Source organism: Conger conger, chromosome 11, assembly GCF_963514075.1.
Source record: "Conger conger chromosome 11, fConCon1.1, whole genome shotgun sequence".
Taxonomy (NCBI): domain Eukaryota; kingdom Metazoa; phylum Chordata; class Actinopteri; order Anguilliformes; family Congridae; genus Conger; species Conger conger.
In genome coordinates this window covers 8,281,361-8,299,947 of record NC_083770.1, presented here as the reverse complement: position 1 = coordinate 8,299,947, position 18,587 = coordinate 8,281,361, and the positions used below count along the sequence as shown (strand labels likewise).

Here is an 18,587-nt window from a genome sequence, read left to right as displayed (position 1 = left end):
TATGAGTTAACACATTTCTGGACACAGCCCTCTCAACTCATATTTAATTTACAGTTAATTTCAACACAGTTCTGTATCTGTACTTCTGTTTCAGCTAATGATTCTGCATATTATTTATACTTAAATATTAGATTTTCTCTTAACTCCCAGTCCCTTGTATGAATGAATATGAAAAAATCATAAAATTTCGCTGGGAAATAAAGTGAGAGGATGTCGCAAGCCACCCCCACAAAAAGCACATTCTTTGACCATCTGCCACTCGAGGGGAAAGAACTCACCCTTTCTTTTTTTCTCTTCCTTTCCTTCTGTCTTCCTGGTGCCGCTTCACATCGTGTAGATAATCCATAAATCAATTTTGCCAAAAGTAGAAAGTGCTCATAAAAATTAAAGGAAACCATTTCAAAAAACGCTTCAGTTCACGGTTGATTTACATCAAACGGTCGTGGTGGTGGACTTCCGGAGAATAGTTTTCTGTGGTTTGGGGGCTAGGGGATGAGGCACACAAGGTGGGTTTGTTGGGGGGAAGCTGTGACTGGCACTGAGGCCGCCGTTCTCCACCGGGGACAGGCCGGGGGAGGAGCAGTAGTGCGTGGGGCTCAGCTTCACGTCGATCAGTTCCGAATGCAGGTGCAGGTCCGTGTTGTTGACGTTGTACTGAAGGTCGCAGTCTGGGCAGTACCCGTGGTACTGCACCTTCTCGCTGAAGCGGACGCGCTCCCGCGTGGCCTGGGGGCACCGGCTCTTCTCGTGCCGCAGCAGGGGGGGTGGCGTGGGCCCCCTCTCCGGAACGCTTTTGGGAATGCAGCACAAGTCCATGCTGGGCACGTTCGCCGGCTTCCCGGGAAAGGCTCCGTTCCGGAAGAGAGCGCCGTTCGCCAGGCTCCCCGACAGCAAGCCCGGCCCGCGGTCCTCGGTCCTGAGGGGGGTGAGGCGGGGAGGGGGAAGAGGAGGGTGGGGCCTCTTCATCACGGTCAGGACGGCCGGGCTGAAGGAGAACGGCCGGAGGGCGTTGCCTTCCAGGTGGAGCTTCGCCTTCTCGATGCTGGAGGCGGTGGTGGTGGTGGTGGTGCTACTGGAGCTGCTGTTTAACGTGTCCGTCTTCGAGCTGTCCGTCATGTCCTCCTCCAGCCGTAGGTCAGAGGTCAGGGAGTCTATGTCATGGACAACCTGCCAGGTGCAAGTAAAAAAGGGATCACAACTGCATCGCAACTTAAGGGATCACAACTGGATCTGTACATTAAATCACATTACATCACAATGTTCAACAGGTGCTGTTAACCAGTCTGAAGGCCCATCCACAGCAAAAATGATAAATATAACAATAACTATAGTTATATCAATATGTAGTTTTAAAAAAAGTTCTAACTCCAGTCCACACCACAACTATAATGACAACAACAGGGACAAACAAAATTGTTGGGATCACTTTCAGAGTGATTTATTCCTGCAGCATGAACCATTAAACACTGACAGTGAATCAAAATCTACAGAGCATCATGTGCAAAATGGCAGATGACATAGGCGAGAGACTATTTACAGAACATTATCGTTCAGCTATGTTGATGCTCACATTGTTATATTTATTGTTATAGTTATTGTTGTGGATGGGCTTTTATAGAACAAAGTACAAATTAGTATGGAGAAAGATAGGTAAAACACTTTGGTTGCATTTACACTACCAATCTGATGTGACCTGATTCAGATTTCTTCCACACATCTGACACAGATGGGATTTCATTGTTCAAAATGCAAGCACCAGATAAACACATTGTTTTATTTTTTATTTTTCTTGGATTGGATGCATGCCTCCTTTGTATGTGGTATTAAATTCCACTACAATTCCCATCGCCAACATCCAACCTGAATTTAAACAATTAGGATTGTCACATCAGTGCATTGTGCGTTACATTAAATAGTGTTGTGGGAACTGGCACTTGATTTTGAAGCCACTGATGGCTTCCAGGAGTGCTTCCATATTGGGGCAAGTATATTAAATCAGAAATTCAATAAAATACAGCAAAGAGGAACTTTCAGATTTTTTTTATATTTACATATTGAGTTTGCACCGGTCAAATTTTTGAGTGTGCGCAATTTTGTATACATATTCACAAGTTCATTCCCTAAAACGTTCACAATGTAGGGACTCAAAAGGTGTGCAATATCCAGCACCAGTACCGAGCCACCTGAACAGATTTGGCTGCTGAAAAGAAGTGCTTTGTCGGGAAAGGCAATAGGACAGACAATGGCACAATTCAAAGGTTCCTGTCCTCATTATTAAAATGTCTAACCACTGGGAGCCATTGAAGAATTGCCAAATGGAGGTATTGGAGACGGCTGCAGCTAATATTCAGGCCCTTGTCTGGCATCTTACCATCTATTGCTGTTGAAGCCTTTCCTGCCTCTTGTCCTGCATTTGAAGCTCAAGACACTGAACAAAAGCAATGTCATCGTAACTTCCTTGGACTTGGACATGTTGGCATCAGTCTGTTGCCATATCAACCTCACCGTACCTGCGTTAGACTGCGCGTACGCACGTCATACAAGCTGCACTGACGTGTAAAACACACAGGCTGCATGCAGGTTGCGCAAGGTAAACATTATACAATTTCAGCAAAACAATGCAGGCATCAAGACCTGAACTTGGGAGTATTGTGCCCGATTACTTTCTCAAATGAAAAGAAAGCCTGATTACTTTCAGAAATGAATACTTTCTGAAACTATATATACACATTTACGAGTGGTCCCGACCTGTCGTGTGAGTCATGTAAGCAAGAGCCTTGCAGTGCATGTCAGCGCAGCTCAGTGGGCACACAGAACTCCAAAAAACTTTCAACCTAGGCGTTGCAGATCAAATGTGAGTCAAAATTCAGCAACTGCATTGCTTATTTCTTGCCTCAAATGTTTTCAGAAATGTATTCTAGTGGACAGTTTAGGAGAAAAAAGAAAGTTTATCTACAGTCCGCTATATTAATATGTTTTGCAAAGAAACCCAGTCAGGTATCAGTCATCCCTTTTCTTGTTAATCCTATAGGCCAACTATCAGATGGAACCCAGCTACAGTACCGAACACTCTAAGTGAGCATTTTATTAAGTAGTTATTAGACTAATAAATAGATTTATTAGTATTTATGTAGAACTTCTACTGCTGTAGCCTATCCATTTAGAGTTATGATGTGTTCAGAGATGCTCTTCTGCATACCATTGTTGTAATGTATGGTTATTTGCATTACTTACGTCACCTTCCTGTCAGCTTTGACCAGTCTGGCCATTCTCCTCTGACGTCTCTCATTAACAAGGCGTTTCTGTCTGCAAAACTGCTCACCATTCTTTGCAAACTCTGGAGACTAGTGTGCGTGAAAATCCTAGGAGTTTCTGAGATACTCAAACCACCCTTTCTGCCACCAACAATTGTAACACGGTCAAAGTCACTTCCCATTCTTATGGTTGATGTGAACATTAACTGAAGCTCCTGACCCATATCTACATGATTATATGCATTGCACTGCTGCCACACAATTGGCTGATTAGATAATCACATGAATAAGTAGGTGTATCAAAGTAAAAGTGTTCCTAATAAAGTGCTTGGTGAGCGTGTGTGTGTGTGTATGTGTGTGTGTGTGTATATATATATATATATAAATATATATAAATATATATATACGCTTGGAATATTGAGCCTGAGGCAGTGAGTCACATTTTTGGTGAACGGTGGGACACGGACAGTGATACTGATCCACTGACATTTGCAAATATGCTGTTTTTGACAAAAGGTTGTGCCTCTGTTGGATGATGGTGAAACCATGCTATCAGTAACACAAGAAATTTGCGATAAACTATTTAAGAGCAGACCCACCAAAATAATCTAATACAGTATGTCTACAGGCCCTGTTTATTCTGCTACGAGCCATATATTATTGACTCTCTAGTGCTCTAGTGACAGACCTAAATAATACATATAGTTTAGTTTGTATATCAGAAGCAATGTTAACTTTTTACCCTAAGATAAGTCTCCTTGCTCTCTTTTTTGTTGAAAAACACTGTCTGGGATATGTATCTGGGATATTGAGTTTACTCTCAATGAATGTTGACGATATTCTTCCTTTCCATGGTAACTGATCCTTGAAGATCGACAACAATTGCATTTTATCTTGGGGGAAAAAAGCATGAGAAAAAAAGGCCCTAGAGATTTATTTGCTAGCAGGCCACATGGATATACACAATAGATGTGCTACAGGCCAAATACAGTACTTTATTGGAAAACATGAGTTTGAACACAGCCTATAACTGTGTAAATTCATTGTGTTTAAAACATCGATTTAAACACAGCCCGGATAAATGCTATAAACACCCTTTTTCCTAACGGGTAGACGGATATACAGAAATTGTTCAGCGCCATGTCATCCCAGGAAAGAGGTCAAGAAAAGAGACATGTAGCCTCTAAGTGAGAACACTGAGCAAAATTCAAATCCTACAAATAGAGCAAAAGAAAGAAATTCAAAATATAATATTCAGGATACTACACTCCTACCATCATTGTTTCTTGATTTATTTTCTTGTTTCTTCACTGGTGTAAAAGCTCTGCTATCACTGTAAGTTCAATCTGGATTCCCTTAGTGGTTTTACCATTTTCCCGAGTGTTGCTTATACTCTGATACTTCAACTCCCTTTCCAGAAATGTAGCATCAACTTTCCAATTACTTCCAGCTTGATGTTACTGTCCCGGAGAAGGATAACCCACAACCAATTGCTCACTCAAGTAAAGCAGTTTGTCTTATATTTTCCATGTGAATTCCTTTGAATGACTTTGATCTTCAAAAGCAATCAGCCATTTCCAGGGCTTTGTATGTCTAGTACAGTCCGATTTCTGCAGTTTGTTGTACAGCACTGAAAAGCTATTCCCCAGGGGTCAGTCCTAGAACCATTCCTTTTTCTTAAAAGCAACACATCATGTCCCACTTATACTCCTGAGACCCTTTTATGATTTCAGGAAGAGAGCCACCACGTTTTCTTCCCTCTTTGTTTCCCTCCTGTTCAAACAAGATCTATTCTATACATCGCCTATATTCTAATCTTGCATGCGCATTATCTTGTGTACATCCTGTCAGCCAGGTCAGGGACAATTTCCATTGAAAATTCTTGGCAGTGTTGCCAGATCACCTCTCTGCAGTACTTCTCCTGTCCAGGTTTCTTATCCACATGCATACCTAACCACATAATTAGATGAATTATTACCTCATCTGAACCCACACAGTGTTCTCCCAGTTCTAGGCTTATCAGTCACATAAAGAGAAAACCCAGTGTACCTTGGCACTTTTAAGCCAGGATTAGGCACAAATGAATCTTATGCGGTTTCCTTCAGTCTTTTGGATGTCTGGAACAGCAAAGCAAATGTAAACACAACAAAATATGTTTAGACTAGAATTATACTCAAATATTCAATTTGTATTAACAGATTCACTAAATGTTGGCAGCTACATCACATTTACATTACAGGCATTTTGCACATGCCTTTATCCAGAGTGACTTACAGTACTTGGCTTTTGCATTGTTTACACTGCAGACCTGGGTCAAATACATACTTGTTTTTGATTAAAATGCTTTTCTATGCTTTACTGACCCTGTCCAGTGAACCACCAATGTAATACTCTCAAAACATCCAAACGCCACCTTCTGGTCCATTTGGTTGCAGTAGGCCAGATCAATGGAGCACAAAAAATATTTGAATCCAAAACAATTGTGTTTGACAGAAGTTTATATTGCTGGATATGGACTGAAACAATTCAGGTTAAGTACATTTGTCAAGGGGGGTGTTCTGCATAGGAACCAGCGACCTTTAAGTTACAAACCCAGTTCCCCAACCATTACACCACACTGCTGTACCCGAATACTTGCAAGTATAACTAAGCACAAGCGGAATATGAAGGAATATTCCATTCCCCATGAAATTTAGTTTGCGTGCATTATAAAGAAGAGGTGCCAGGTTAACTCATTGCAATCTGAGCCTTATTTACATGCAATTTAACACAATTCATCTACAGTTCTGGATTGTGTGAAATTAACCAACAGAGATGTACAAAGTGCCTTTCCAAATAAACCATTTAACACAATGTAAACAACTGTGCACATAATATTGTGTGATTCTTATTCTTATCGTCAGGTATGAGGTGCTTCGCCTTGTATGCATTCTTCTTTTGCCGCCAAATATTGATGCCGTGTATGGCCAAAAAGTTCAATTTTGGTCTCATCTGATCATAACACCCTTTTCCAGTCTTAATTCTACTGACGTTTGGCAAACTCCTGATTCTTGGTTTTCTTAATTGTGCTCAGTAAGGGCTGTCTTCGTGCCACCCTTCCAAAGAGTTTGTTTGTATGTTTTATGTTTTGTTTTATGATTCCTTTTGAGACTTTCCTCACTGTTTGCTGGGACATGCTGGGATTGGTATGTTCAAATGTTTATGTATTTTTTTGTACCCATTACCAGACGTGTCTGAATTGACAGTTTTTTTGCTTTTCCCATGCTGATGAATGACAAAGGGATTTTTTGTGCTTGTTATTTTAGTTTTATATTCCAGCGAAACAGCAAGTAATGGAATGACACAATATACTGTGGGCGACATGGCTCAGGCAGTAAGAGCAGTCGTCTGGCAGTCGGAGGGTTGCCGGTTCGATCCCCTGCCCGGGCTGTGTCGAAGTGTCCCTGAGCAAGACACCTAACCCCCAATGCTCCTGACGAGCTGGTCGGTGCCGTCGGTGTGTGTGTGAGTGTGTGTATGAATGGGTGAATGAGAAGCATCAATTGTACAGCGCTTTGGATAAAGGTGCTATATAAATGCCAACCATTTACTGTAGTCAGAGTTATACTGTAGTTAGTCTGACCTTTAGACTGAGATATACATATACATATATATTTTTGCCAATTTCACTTTCTTAGATTTTATTTACAATCATTTTGACACCTATGGTCATCAGAAAAAAATGTATTACTTAATATAAAAATTCTTCCTTCCACTAGTGCAATTTTTCTTGTGCCACCAGCTGCCACACAACCTCAAAGCATAATGGATCCGCCTCCACGCTTCACAGTTGGCAAGGTGTTCTTCTCTACCAAGGCTTTACCCTTTTTTCTCCAACCACACCTTATTTGGTGGTGGCCAACAAGTTAAGTTGGTTTTGTCAGTCCAATGCACATTATTCCAAAAGGCTTCAGGCTTCTCAATATTTTCTTTTGCTTACTTCATGCTTAATTTTGTGTTAAGGTCTTTCTTTCTGACAATTCTGCAATGTAGGTCTTTGCTGTTTAACGTACATTGTATTGTTGTCCTAACAATACACAGCTAGAGCTGTGTTTGCTATTTTTTTGCAGTGCGGGTTATTCTGAGCATTTCTCACCAGGTCTCGGGCCATTCTATCTGAAATCTTTCTTGGTCTTCCAGACCTTGCCTTGACTTCATCTGTTCCATTTATCTTCCATTTCCTAATAATGTTTCTGACAGAGGAATAGGTAGTTTGAAACATTGAGAGTGTTTTTGTAGCCTTCTCCTTCTTGGTGGAAATTAACCATCTTCATTCTGAAATCCTTGGACAACTGTTTAGAGGAACCTATGGTTGTTAACACCAGAAAGAACAGCCACACTCAGCTGACTCATTCAAGCCCTAACAAGTAAATCACCTGGGTTTGGGCCTTAGCAATCATCTTTTTAAAAAGTAACAAAGAATAATCCAAAAGGATTCCCAAATTTTGCTCAGGGTCCTTTTCCTTTTTTTAAATAATTTATAAATGCTAAAGAACGAAAATAAAACGTAATCTTGCTTTAAAATTTGCAGAAAGGTCTCCATTTTAAAGGCCATTTACAGTTCAGGTTTTGATCACATACAGATTAATTGTAACAGACATTTAAACCAGTACCTTGTTCTCGTAAGCTTATCAGCCACTGTAACTTAAATTAACATTAAATTCCCATAACATTCTCATTCGTAGTAGCTCCCATGTTTGCAGGAGCATTTACGCGGGTAAGACTATTGGGTTACAGTGTATTTCAGGGATCATTTGCACAAAGTGAAAGGCCTTGAGGTCTCTCAAACACTACTGTACATTACAGTTATTTAGCTGAAACTGTTATCCAAAGCGACTTACAGTTGATTAAGGGGTTAAGGGGCGTGCCCAGGAGCCCAACAGCAGAACACATCTTATCGTGGTTACACTGGTGCTTGAACCACCAACCTGGGGTCCCAGTAATGTACCTTAGCCACTGGGCTACAAGCTACACCACTTGTTGTTAAAATTATTTCAGTGTGACAGTACAAAAGTGGCTCACTGTCACTAAATTGTGATGCAAGTTTCCCCCTGTTGTGACTAAATTATCCTTATGATTATTCACCTTTACTACTAAGAGCATTCAAAACCTTCATTCAGAACTGAAATGGAAATTGAGGACAGTACATTCTCCTGTGAGCCATTTTACGAAAGTCATACAACCGATTTGTTAGAAAATGTGATTCTGTAAACGTGATTCACTTCAAGATATACTGTTCGAGAGTAAGTTGCCGGAGGCTTGAAAACCTTTTCCAAGAGCCAAAGACAAATACAAGACAAAGGTACCCTTCAAAGCATTATCTGTGAAGCCTGGATCAGCTCACCTTATAAAGGAGCTCCTGTTTTTTTTGTTTGTACTGGAATAAGTGCATGATGCCACTGTAAACTTGGTAAAGGGTGCAGAAAAATTGGGTCACAACTGACCCAAGGATCTAAGCTTGTACACTTTCTGAAAGAAGTATTAAAAAGTGACTATAAAGGTACAAATGCTTGTCATTTGGCTGGTATTGGTACATAATTGTAGCCCTAGCTAGCAATACATACAGTAATTCATTTGTACCTTTCTTGCTTGTAAAAGGTACTTATTCGTACTGAAATGTAGTGGCACTACCACAAATATTGAATAGCAATTTTGTGTGATTGTGTTCTGAGGTCAACTTCCTGTTTACATGTGGTCAAAATCACACTAATCTGAGGTGAGGATAGTTCTTACGGCACTTCACATTTTATGTAATAAAACTTTTTTAGCTAAAAATTATATTTTTCTACTGAGTAAAGTAGAATAAAATGTATTTTCATACTTTAGTAGCAGTCCAAAGCTGACTTTGAGATAGCCATATTAACACAAATGTCAGTTTGGAGCTCAATGAAAAGTTTTTCTCATAAAATTGACACATAGAACTTGCTCAAAGATCATTGTGATATTGTATAATCAGCAACTAGGTTTCTTGTAATAGGGCTAGTGTTATTGTAAATTAATTATTATAAGTACATATAGTTTAGAGCAGCATACTTATCCCTGGACTACACAAGACAGACTTTCAGCTGAGTCTGACTATCAAATTGATGCCTGATGCAAGACCAAGCAATTTATGTGTCCCAGAACTGTGATTCCGAAGAGTTAGATTCGTCCGATATACAGCAGACTACTGCCACCTGCCACAGGGCAAAACACCTCTCAGATCTGGCCCCACTGGTCCTTTGATGAAGTTATATTTAGTTTTGAATTTTATTTAAAGATAAAAAATAAAATACAAGTTCAGAATGACTTGGTTGTGTTATTATTTGTTGAAAAATCCAATGTGACAACTTACCAACCCCACATAGTGTGACAACTTACCCACTGATGAGGCAAGTTGTGACACCACCTCAACTTAACTGTCTATAGTGAAATAAGATATGAAGATATAATTAATTTAAAAATATGTGCCCGAGTCTTTCTTTTGATTTGGTATGACATTTATTCCGTTGTGTTGTGATGTGACGTATTGCGCCGGAGAAATGTAAGGGAGAGAGAAAAGTCTGACAATATGCCCCCTACATTTGGCAAATTTGTTTCCTATAGAACAAAAATCCAACGTTGCTTCATCTCTGAGAGTGGACCGACAGGCAACAGCCGACACAGGTCAACGCACAGTTGGCCGTAGTGCCATGGAGGGAATAGGGGGATTCAGCCAGCAAGGTTCTCTCCCACCATTTCATGCAACAGCAGCTTCCCTGCTCACCTATGCAGTTCCTCTCTCCCTGCAGCTCGGCAGCTACAACAGACACTGGCTGCCGACAAGCGTGATTGGCATTTCCGTAATGGAAAAATTATCCTTTTGCAAGTTGCTCACAATTAGAAAGTAGTCTAACCCCCGTCCCCAGCGGATGTCAATCTCTCTACTCCATTGTGTGCTTTGAGGAAACAGAAATACCCTCTGCTCTGGCAGCACTTTTTCTTAAGCTTCAGTAATCTCTGGGCGGTAGCTTTGAATGATGTAAAGTAGATAACTTGACTAGTGTTCTTACCGGGTTGGATTCCCTGCCTGAGCAGGCATCCCTGTTAGTGTTCATTCACCATTCTCCCTTTTATCTTCTTCATACCACTAAATAAGCCCATTTTCAAAGCCAATTTTACCCCAGATGTTATTTTCCTGGAGTGCTCATTCTGTTCAGGTCCCATCCATCCCTCCCTATGCACTTTTCATATTTACATTTTACATGTCCATTTTCGTTCCTCAACAAGTGAATAGCATCAAATCCATAAATAGCAAAACACGCATGTAGAGAAGTTATAACCAAAAACAATAGCCATTGTAAGTGCACATTAATTATTATTATTATTATTATTATTATTATTATTATTATTATTATTATTAGGGTGTACAAGAGGGATATCGGGGGGGTTAAATCAGGAGGGAGGACTTCAGTCTAAAAAGGTGTATTTTCAGTCTGCGTCAAAATATGGGGAGGGATTCTGCTGTTCTGACATTTACTTTTTCTCCATGTTTACATTTTACAATTTACCTACAGCTAATATTTTAATATGTATGATAGTAACAGGCTTTCATTGGTTTGCTTCACACTAATACCAGCCATGAGTACAGAACACCTCTCCTCTGACCGCCTAAGCTGAATGGCAGCTACTTTTGAGGCCATCAGTTGTGTTTCCGCTGTAACAAAAGACACCATCAACTGAAAAGACTCACCAATTTGGGTCACATCAGAACAACACAAAGCAAGGCAGCTTGGATGAAACATGATATAAACAGCCTCCCAGGTAACAGAAGATGTTCTCACAATGTTACTGAAATGTTTTGCCAGCGTTATGACATTGCCGCAACGTTGCAAAATCAGTGTGAGAGCCTTTTGTGTTAGCTGGGCTGGCAGAGGGCAGGGTAGCCGCTGATGCTTTATGTGAAATGCATTGTGAACGAGGCTTTGAGCCCACAGGAGCCCTTTCAATGCTATTGGTACTGAATATATGACATGCATTGAAAGCTGTTTTTTATGGAAATGTACAAACTATGAATTATTCGGTTTTCATGAGGTATTAAAGGCCTAACAAAATCAGTGCTTCAGTTAATTTATTTATGTAGGGGAGACCGGGGATGGTTGTCACACTGCTTATATCTCACTCCCTGTAAGGCGCTGTTCAAAACTTTTGGTATCAAAATGTTCAGTTTCGTGGTCAGAGTTCACATCATTGAAATGAGGGGGCGTTTAATGTTTTTCCAAGTCAAAAAGTAAAATTTCAACTAATTGTTTTTTTTGTTCTATACTTATATGCTGTTAATTAATCTTCAAACTGAAAACTGAAGGGAAAGCTATCATGTGTATACATATGGTCACTAGCTACAATTCTAGGAAAAATGCACCATTGTGGATGGTGTAATATACACTCACCGAGCACTGTATTAGGTATTTTTTAGACCTATTTTTTAGACTTCTACTGCTGTAGCATATCCACTATGATGCGTTGTGTGTTCAGAGATGCTCTTCTGCATACCACTGTTGTAATGTGTGTTTATTTGCGTTACTGTCAGCTTTGACCAGTCTAGCCATTCTCCTCTGACCTCTCTCATTAATGAGGAATTTGTGTCTGCAAACCTGCTGCTCACTGTTTTTTTGTTTTTTTTGCACCATTCTTTGCAAACTCTAGTGTGCGTGAAAATCCCAGGAGATCAGCAGTTTCTGAGATACTCAAGCCACCCTGTCTGCCACCAACAATCATTCCACAGTAAAATTTTTTCCCCATTCTGATGGTTGATGTGAACATTAACTGAAGCTTCTGACCTGTATCTAAGTAATTGTTTGCATTGCACTGCCGCCACACAATTGGCTGATTAGATAATCACATTAATAAGTAAGTGTAATTAAGTAAAAATGTTCCTAATAAAGTGCTCAGTGTGGGTATATGAATGCATGACATGTTTTCTTGATAAAATACAGCAGATAACAAGTACAAGATTTTGTCAATCTATAAGACTCGACCAAGATTTGTTGTGGTTTAAATACCTTTATATTGAGAGACCAAAATGGACTAAGGTGTCCTTTTGGTTAAGTGTCCGGATCTACTTACTTATGGGAACAATATCAACAATAGCCTAGTCCGTCAGTTGGGTAATTATGCTGGATAGTATAGCCCTGACATAGTTTTCTGTATATATTCATGTCATTCATGTATTTTGGTCCTCTAAATTATATTTTAGAAGCCAACATAAACTATGCAAGGATTGTTCCTAGTATTTATTTATAGATTCACACGAAGCCACACACGTGCCTAGTTGTACATGAGGATTATAATTAACCTACATTACATAATTAATGTTTTGACGCAATAAGTTAAGTGACTTCATCACAAATCATTAGACGACAATATATCTAAATAAATTACTTCTTTGCTTAGTACTAATGTATTTAGAAAAACAGCCTTCTGTCGTAAATTGAAGAAGGCCCAATATTTTCATTACTTCACAATTTACGCAGCTGAAGGTTTTTCCCCACATTTAAAATGCATAGCTAGTGATATAAAAAAAAACCAATGCTGTCAGCACAGTATAGATCTCACTTGCTCAGATAAAAGCAACAGAATTTTGTTTCCTGTCTTTTCAATCGCCCTTAACAATGCTGGAACACATGCATTGACTATATGGCCAGCAAGATGACCGGATAGAAAACATGTGACTGATGACGAAAAATACTCATTCAAAGCTTGCCATTCGGCATGTTCAATTTTTAAGATAATTTAATACAATACAAAATCAGATGAAAGAGACAAAATTGTTACATATAGTCATAAATGAACTAGTAAAAGACTAGGATCTACGCCGTGTCCCAGACCTTGCCATCCCAAATATAAACACTGACTCTGAATAAGTAAATACAAATAAATAAATAAACAACATAACACGACTATAACGGTCCGAATGAGGTGGATATACGTAGAATATACGTAGGCCTTGGACTAATTCATTCTAATACAGCTTTACACAGGGGTGGTCCACATTACGGGTCTGCCTATAAAAACGACTGAATATCTACCCAAGTCTGAGAAACAGCCGCGGTTAATTATTTCACAGGGAAAAAACAAACACAAGTCACGCGTAAATCAACATACATAACACTAACCTCTTTGAGTTCCTTTGCTACATCCTTTAAGTCTCCCAGGATGTTCTCTAGATCCTTCACGATTGTCTTGATCTGCCGTTTTACTTTAACTTTGGAGACTACTCCCTCTGACTCCGCATTTGTTTTTCCTGACATTCTTCGGTAAAGCACAATAATTATTCAAGGATCACGAATAAATCCTCCAGAGCGATAAGAGCGGTACGTCCGTGCATTTTGAGGGTTTCCCCACTTTCATTTACACATTGCTTAGGGATGTAGCGAAGCACATCGGCAGAGACTCGGGCTGCACGCCTGCGCAAGAGAGCATACTGAAATTAATATTATTTTAAAAGACTGAAACAAAAAATATCGATGAAGTTGTGCAACACCACAGTAGCTCTTTCCACTGTTTCGCCGTATGCTCTTGTCTGAGAATATATCCAATGTGTCGTTTCCCAAGCTGAAGCCCGGCATGCCTCTCCATTTCTCATAATATTCTTCACCTGAACACTGTCAGGAACTACTTAAATAAACCCTTTAAAATGTCGAAAGAACGGGACGGGATGACGGTCGCTATTTTATTCCATTGAAAAATATTTTTTTTATTTAAACAGTGTTAACAATCCACAAACATCGATGCCCGACATTGGCTGTGTTCATTTGTTCGTCTCACGAAGATGCTATCCGCTTCTCCATTCGACAATCTTGCCAGAGAATCATACCAACAAAGATGTTGAAGTGTTTCTTCCAAATGCATAATTGCTGAGCATCATCTCTAGACGATTAATGGGTATCATCGTGTATTCATGAACCATTTCAATGGGGAACCCGGCTGCAGTAATGGCATATCCTTCATCTGATGGCATTCGTAACAACTGCAGGGCTGATATGTAATGAAAATGGGCTGCATCACCAGGCTTTTCCGGTCCAGTGTATGAATTGAAAAGTGATGTCTTGGCCGACAGTAGTATAGTTTTCCAACATTCAGGCACGTATAGCAGACTGCCATTGATAATAAAATATAGTATATAATGCAACAGTAGTTTGTTGTAGAGTAATTACTTAGTCAACACTCACGAAAAAAAATCATATAGCCTGTGCATAAAGGACACAGTGGGAGTGGGGGGCGGGGCGGTGGGTGGAGGCGGGGGGATGCGCTCGAACGAGGCTACAATAATCGAATAACCCTCCATGTGGCATGACTCGGAGTCGACTGTCACAATTAAATCAAAGAAACTTAATATCAGAGTCAAACCGCTACTGCGTGCGTAACGAATTGCATTTGCACTGCTGAACACAGTTCTGCATGTTGACGGAAGCTGTCGTAATTAAAACACTACAATGTGCAAAGTATAGGTTCGAAACTAGGGAGGCCTACCCTACCAACCGATTAGCAATTGTTCACAACACATGCGCAACAAGGCATAAAACCTAAATGCAGTGCACTGTTTATGAAACAAAAAAGGGATACAGTTTCAAGGGGCAATCAGCACTTAACTGTTCAGTAGCTATAGATCCATTTTTCCAAGACTTTGTTTTCATTAGACTTTGTAGTTGGTAGTAGTAGACTAGCAGTAGTAGTATGCACTATGACCTGGAACTCTGACCTCCGATCTGGTCACCAGACCCTGTTTACATGCATAACTTTCTTTCTATTTAATTCCTTCTTACCGTCAGAGATGGTGCTTAAGCACATTTGGACGACTCATACCTACATCCATCTTATGACTGCAAGGGCGCTGGTAGCACGAGCACTGAAACCGCACAGCGAGCAGCTTCATTAACCACAGCAATCCGCTTGGGCAGCCCCTGCCTTTATAGGGCTCTGCCAATGGTGCGACCATCATGGCAGACTAAGAGGTTGTCAGACCAACGAAGGCTGGCGATTGCTCCAACGTATGCCTTCAGTGCTTTCACCAGGCACAGTTACTCTCGCATGCCAAGCCCTTCTCCACTTGGGGGGGGGGGGGGGTTTAAAGGTTCAGAAGGGTATTGGAGGAAATATGTACAGAAGGCCGTCTGGTCATGCGTGGGCAAGAGCATCCTGACCGTGCAGGCCGGATGCCTCCTCTAAGGAGAAGCACAGGAGGGAGCGTCATCCTCTCGGAGGGAAACAACACGCATTGGCCTCGCCAAATTGGATCCAGATCTGTTCCACCACCCCTGGGTGGAGACTCCATTCCCCCCGGGGAAGGCGTCAAGCCTACCAAATTGAACACGCCAGGCAAGTGCATGGCTCTGAGGCTGAAGAGCTGAAGGGCCCGAAAGGTGTACCAGTTCCCAACAGGATGGACTCATTCCAATGGGAACGCACAGGCTCACACCAGTCTACTCAGAGCCCTACATTTTTTGTGGCACTTGTGTAGACCGTTCAGCTTCGCCTGTATGGGATGCAAGGATGGAAGGGCGCAATGGTATTACTGCTGATGCCGCTTGATGTCAGCTTGTGGAGCAGTCGGAGGAAGAGTCCGAACTCAACGTTTTGTACCTCTGAAAATGAGGGATCAGTTTGGAGTGGAGTATGACCTCTACACAACCTTTGGACAGGGAAGCTCTCAAACTGAGAGTCCAGTGTCCTCCCCAGGAAGACAACTTGCTTACCCGGTATGAGGAACTCCTAATTCCATCATCCGTGATTTGGGATGGCAGTTAACTTAAGTGATGCTGGGAGAAACATCCGACAGCCGGCAAAACAAGGCATCAGGACAACGCCTTGGAGGCCCGGGAGTGCATCTCCGCGACTACTGGAGAGCAGTATGTATGCAAGCTGTGGCCTGACGGTGCCAATCAGGCAGGACACGCCATCAAGAGTGGGCTCCTCACTTAGCCACCTGGATGAGCAGCCCTGCCTCCAGCAAGGGGGATTAAGACAGCCAGACCTGGCGACACGCCAGCGTCATCATCGACATGACCTGCTAAGTTCCCTGAAGAAAATGGCTGCCACGATGCAGGACAGTGTGGGAGCTGCTGCATCACCTGATGCCCATTGAGTCTGGGATAACGCCAGAATAAGGTGGGATATAGAATCGCCTTCATGGCTGCTGTGTCAAGGGTCCTCATGAGGAGAATGTCCGTCGTACGGCATAGTATCCGGGGAGTGCAGGCATCCATTTGGGGGCTTCATCAGTGGAAGAATGAGGGAGGCAGTATTGGGACCAATAGGGAGCACTTGCCTTATTTAATACAGTACTGTGCAAAAGTCTTGAAAGGTCCTAAATAAACGTACTATAGATTTTACATTACATTTTAGAAATTTGGCAGAATAGTTAAAAATTGAATCAAATCAATATTTTTTGTGACCACCCTTCGGCGTTAAAACTGCATCACTTCTCTGAGATCGTTGTCCTGCAGTTCTATAAGACAATCAGCAGGGAGGTTGTTCTAAGCATGTTGGAGAACTTGCCACAGTTCTTCTGCAGACTTTGGTTGGCTCCTTGCTTCTGATCTCAGACAGCCTTGATCAAGTTTTTATGTAAAAAGTAGTCAATTGCTTACTGTAATCTGTTTTTGAAATACAAAAATGTCTCTGTAAAATTAAATATTTTGGAAAATGAATATTTGGAAGTGTTTTTTTATACTAACACACAACACACACAAAACAATTAACATATATATAATAAAGTCTAGGGTGCCTAAGACCTCTGCACAGTACTGAGTATTATTTTATATTCTCATTTCCTCAATTATTTCAGTACAAAGGACTATTCTGCATGCCTGCTATCACTTATGTGGCAGCTGTCCCCTGGAACATCTGACACATGAGAGTTTCATCCTCGATCGCTTCCCGGTCATAAAACCAGATATAGGAGGCTGCCGTAGACAGAACGTCCTCATCACGGTAGGAGAAGCTCACAGGAGTGGTGGCCATTGCAGGAACTACCTGTTTGGTGCGGTGCATCAGACAGCGCCTTCTTGAGGTGGTCCAAACCAAGACAGTAAGAAGGAATTAAATATTTATTTTTAAACAGCATTAACATAACATAACATAACATAAGGTAATGGCAAGAACCCCAGCAATGCTTGCCTTTTCCTACTGCCTCGTTTGCCTAAACGCTACATAGAATCTAACACCATATCAAGCCTGGTCTTGAAAACCCCCAGTGTTTCTGCCTCCACTACATGTACTGGCAAGCTATTCCACACATTGACCACTTGCTGTTTAAAAAAATACTTCCTAATATCTGTACGGAATTTCTCCTTTGCCAATTTACATTGTGTGTGCGCGTGTGTGTGCTTTGCCAACATTCACATACTGTACATAGGAATGTTTGAAAAATGAGTGAATTAGTTAATAAAACATTTAAACAAATAGCCATCGCAACTTATGGGCTTCTTTCAGTTCCCTTTTCAACTTTCAGTAAGGCCTAATTTAAATGACAACATGTGCTGGTACAAAATCTGAACATCAGATTTCAACAAATTAGTTTGCTGCCACATAATTGAGTATGAATAATCACACACACCTGGATAGACATGAATTAAGCAGAGATAATGAGTCAGGTGTGTTTGGACAGGTTGGAGTAATTTTTGTACATGTCTTGTTGATTATTCATGACACATTTGTTCACAAGATTCTGGCGTAATATGCCAAATCCACAGCAGAAACCAACCAGACTAATGTAAATTAAGAAGCACAAGCAGTGTTTAGTCAGTGCTTAAATTAAACAGATAGAGCACAGCGAGGCCTCTCTGAACAGCTTCTAAAGGATCAGAATAAAATGAACTAATACAGTGGGAAGAGAAATTGACTTATGCGTTCATGGCATTTCGGAAGTCAGCAGTTTCCGAGTTCCAATTAGGAAAAGTCCTATTGAACAGCTATAAATGTCATCATTCTGAGTAGGAATCTCGGGCACCACTGGAGTAGACAGTTTCCAAGTTGATGACAACCGCGTCAAAGCTGAACATCTTAGGTTTTTTGGTGAATCGAATGTGCTCCTCTGTGTGAAAGGATATTGATTGCAGTGAAGTGGAGGTGAGCGGAAAATTGACATTTTATAGACATACGCACTGGTACACGATGACGTAAAATCTAAATTCAAATAGTTTTTGAGGAAGTGGACTAATGATGCAAAGATACACAGCCATTACATCTACTCCCCTAAAATGGAGGGAAATGTGAAAAGGGCTATAATCCCTACACTGATCACCCAATTTGAAAAAAAAACTAAAAACATTTTAC

The 18,587-nt window shown here is 40.9% G+C and overlaps 1 protein-coding gene across 1 annotated transcript; it reads right to left on the bottom strand.

Annotated features, from left to right (window-relative positions):
• Positions 1-432: 432 nt before the first annotated feature.
• prr16 (proline rich 16) lies at positions 433-13,561 on the bottom strand. The gene is made up of 2 exons (XM_061259378.1): positions 13,427-13,561; positions 433-1,167 (listed from the first exon to the last, which is right to left on the bottom strand). Exons 1-2 carry the CDS (start codon positions 13,559-13,561, stop codon positions 433-435), a joined length of 870 nt encoding a protein of 289 aa, XP_061115362.1.
• Between the last annotated feature and the right edge of the window lie 5,026 nt (positions 13,562-18,587).